Below are 3,803 nucleotides of genomic sequence, written 5' to 3'. Positions count from 1 at the left end.
GCAACAACATTCAAGCTATAAGGAGGAGAAATAGATCCCCGACGTGACAGCCAATCAATTTGAACGAAATGCTCCACCAGTGCAGATCCATCTACGTTAGGGAGCTGGTGTGCAAGGAGCAACAAGGTTACAATCCAGCTTGGGAAGACCAAGACATAAGTGAAGGCAGAATACTGGCTCCCCAATTAGTGATTGGCGATGGGTGACGATTCTGCCTTTGACAGGAACATGCATATCCCATGTAAGAATCGAAATTCAAATATCTGCCCTGCCTACACACCACATGTTTCAATTCTATTGTTCTCCGGCATCTTCAAGTCTTGCACAAGTGCTGTTTTTGCCCCAGGAAATAGAGCTGCCAACCATGTGCCAACAATTTATTCATCTGACTGACTAATTAATGTAGCGTTCCTTACATGTTTTTAAGTTCATAAACTGAATAATTATTCAAAACATCTTGAAATGTGGTCGCTGTGTTACAAGGTCAAGATAACGTCATGCTACAATATAAAGTACAGTTCAAGTTGGATCATCTTTCTTTTCAACTGTTAAATATTTTATTAAATAGGTTAAGTGGATATTTCACCCAAGTCTTTAACTCCTCTCTGATTTTATTTTGGGTGCCTGCATAAATAAATGGGTTGATGCAAGAACTCAATAGCTGAAACATATACCCAAATTGCTGGAGAATAAATGCGGCATTAGTGAAATCGGAAACAGAGGTATATGTAACATTCGAAATTCGGACATAAACGATGTTTACAAAAAACATGAAATATGACAGGATGAATGTTCCCGAGATGGCGAAGAGTAAAACGATGGACTTTCGCCGCTTCTCCACCTCTGGGTCACTCTTATTCTCCCCGTTACTCGAGTTCCGGAGTCTCCTGCGGGCTCTGTTGGCCGCTAGAATGTGTCTGACAGTCAGAGCATTGAGCAGTAAAATCAGAATGAAAGGCAGACAAGGAGTTAAGATTAAACGTATCCAGTCATATGCAGTCCATGCTGGCGATGTATAATATATATCTCTTATGACGCAGAACCAGGGTACATTGTTAATGACGTATCTCGGTTCAAATTCGAAATATATGAAGATGTTTTTAATGCATGTCAGTATGCACACGATAACTATTACACGCACAGCAATCTTCGGTGTGCAATATCTTATTTTTAGCTTCTGACAGGAAATAGCCACATATCGATCAAAGGTGAATGCGACCGTTAACCAGGCAGAGCTGTCAATAGCGGCGATATTTAATGCAGCACGGAAACTGCAAACTGGTGTGATAGACAGGAAACTGGATGGGAAATACGTTCCAACAATTCGGTTTAATATTACAGCTGTCACCATGACCAGGAGGTCCGTCACTCCCATGGACACCAGGTAATTAATGATACATTTGGAGAGACCGCATTTTTTTCGACACAGGATCACAATCACTGCCAAGTTTGCTGAAATAAACAGAGAGAAATATTTCATTTTAACCATTCGGCTGCTAACAAAATCACAAGATTCTCAGAATTCTGAGGAATATTTAAAGATTACTTATGTGTTCATAAGAACATAAACAATACAGCACAGTACAGGTCCTTCGACCCTGCAAGCCTGCGCGGTCCATGGTATCTACCAAAACTAAAACTGGATGGACTTACATAGTCGGTATCCTTCCATTCCCACCCTATTCATATATTTGTCCAAATGCCCCTTCAATGCCGCGATCGTACCTTCTCCCACCACCTCCCCAGGCAGCACATCCCATATATTTATCACCCACTTTGTAAAAACCTTGTCTCGCCCATCAGTTCTAAACTTTTCCCCACAGGCGTTAAACAAATGTCCCCAACTACTTGGCTCTCTTACCCCAGGAAAGAACATCTGAATATCCACTCTGTCCATGCCACTCATAATCCTGTTGACCTCGATCAGGTCGCCTCTCAATCTCCGTTGTTCGAGTGAGAACAGACCCAGTTTATCTAACCTCTCCTCAAAGCTAATGCTGTCCATTCCAGACAACATCCTGGTAAACCGCGTCTGTACCCTCTCCAACGCATACACATCCTTCTGGTAGCGTGGCGACCAGCATTGTACACAATATTCCAAATGAGGCCAAACAAAGCTCCTGTGACATGACTCGCCAAACTTTATATTCAATGCCCCGACAGAAGAAAGCCAGCATGCCGTATGCCTTCTTGGCCAACTTATCCACAACCGTTGCCACTTTCACTGATCGGTGGCCATGCATGGCCAGATTTCTCTGTCTGTCAGTATTCGCAAGATTTCTAGTTTATTGTGTAATTCCTGCATGCATTGGAACTTGCAAAGTGCAATACCGCACACTTATCCGCCCAAGATTCCAGCCAGTTTGTATCCTGCTGTGTCCTCTGACAATCGTCTTCACTAACTGCAACTCCATCAGTTTTTGTGTTGCCTGCGAATTTACAAATCAGACCAGTCACATTTTTGTCCAAATCATTTATCTACTCCACGAACAACAAAAGCCCCAGAACTGATCCCTGTGGAACGCCGCTAATCACAACCCTCCGTTCAGAAAAACACCCTTCTACGGCTACACTCTATCTTCTGCGCCCAAGCCAGTTCGGTATCCAAATTGCCAGCTCTCTTCTGATCCCATGTGACTTCACCTTTTGTACCAGTCTACCATGAGGTAACTTGCCGAAGGCTTTATTGAAGCCTATGCATGTAACATTTACTGCCATTCCCTCATCTTTCATCTTTGAAACTTCCTCGTAAAACCCGATGAAATTAGTGAGGGGCGACGTCCCCTTCACGATACTGTTCCATCACTAATAAGTCCATTTGTTTCCAAATGTGAGGACATCCTATCTCATAGACTTTTTCCAATAATTTCCCTGCCACTGACGGAAGGTTCACCAGCCTATAATTTCCTGGAATATCCCTGCTGCAGTTTTTAAACCATGGAACAAGATTGGCTACTCTCCAGTCCTCCGGAACTGCATCTGTAGCCAAAGAGCATACAAAGATTACTGTCAAGGCACAGAAAGTTCCTCCCTTGCCTCCCTCAGTATTCTGGGGTAGATTCCATCAGGCCCTGAGGACGTATCTACTTTATTGCTTTCTAAGATGCCCAAAACCTTGTCTTTATAAATCTCAAATGACCCAGAATAACTATATACTGTACCCTGTACTCCTCATCCACCAAGTCGTTCTCTTTGGTGAATACTGAGGCAAAGTATTTAGTATTTTTCCCATTTGCTCTGGTTCCATGCATAGATTCCCTCCAATATCCTTCCCTTTCTCTGGTTACCCTCTTGCTCTTTGCATGTGTAGGATTTTCCTTAATCCTGCTTGCCACCTACATTTCATGACGCCTTTTAGCCGTCCTAACTCATAACTTAAATTTCTTCCCACTTGCTTCCTATTCTTCAAGCGTTTCAACTGTCCCAAGCCGCTTAGACCTGGAGAATGTGTCCTTTTTTTCTTTTTGACAAGATTCATAAAATCCCTCGCTATCCAAGGTACCCTATACTTGTCACCTTTATCTTGTATCCTCACAGGTACATTTCTATCCTGAATTCTAATGAACTGACATTTCAAAGACTCCCTCATGCCAGATGATGATTTTCCCTCAAACAGCCTTACTCGGTAAACACTTTCCATATGCTGCCTAATGCTGTTGTAATTAGCCTTCCCCCGGTCTCACACCTTCACTTGAGGACCACTCTTGGCGTTTTCCATGCGCAGCTTAAAACTTACAGAATTATCGTTCCCGAAATGATCACCGACTGAAACTTCGATAACCGGGCTGGGCTCATTTCCCAGC

The 3,803-nt window shown here is 43.0% G+C and overlaps 1 protein-coding gene across 1 annotated transcript; it reads right to left on the bottom strand.

Annotated features, from left to right (window-relative positions):
* Positions 1-541: 541 nt before the first annotated feature.
* Positions 542-1,489, bottom strand: LOC119951512 (probable G-protein coupled receptor 139). Its single transcript, XM_038774715.1, has one exon. It carries the CDS (start codon positions 1,487-1,489, stop codon positions 542-544), a length of 948 nt encoding a protein of 315 aa, XP_038630643.1.
* Between the last annotated feature and the right edge of the window lie 2,314 nt (positions 1,490-3,803).

Source organism: Scyliorhinus canicula, chromosome 17 (assembly GCF_902713615.1).
Source record: "Scyliorhinus canicula chromosome 17, sScyCan1.1, whole genome shotgun sequence".
NCBI lineage: Eukaryota > Metazoa > Chordata > Chondrichthyes > Carcharhiniformes > Scyliorhinidae > Scyliorhinus > Scyliorhinus canicula.
The sequence above is the reverse complement of the archived record's forward strand: the minus strand, read 5'-3'. Positions and strand labels throughout refer to the sequence as shown.

What these genes read in the sequence shown, in the direction of transcription:
- LOC119951512 (XM_038774715.1), bottom strand. Translation starts at nt 1,489, where the DNA reads ATGGTTAAAATGAAATATTTCTCTCTGTTTATTTCAGCAAACTTGGCA.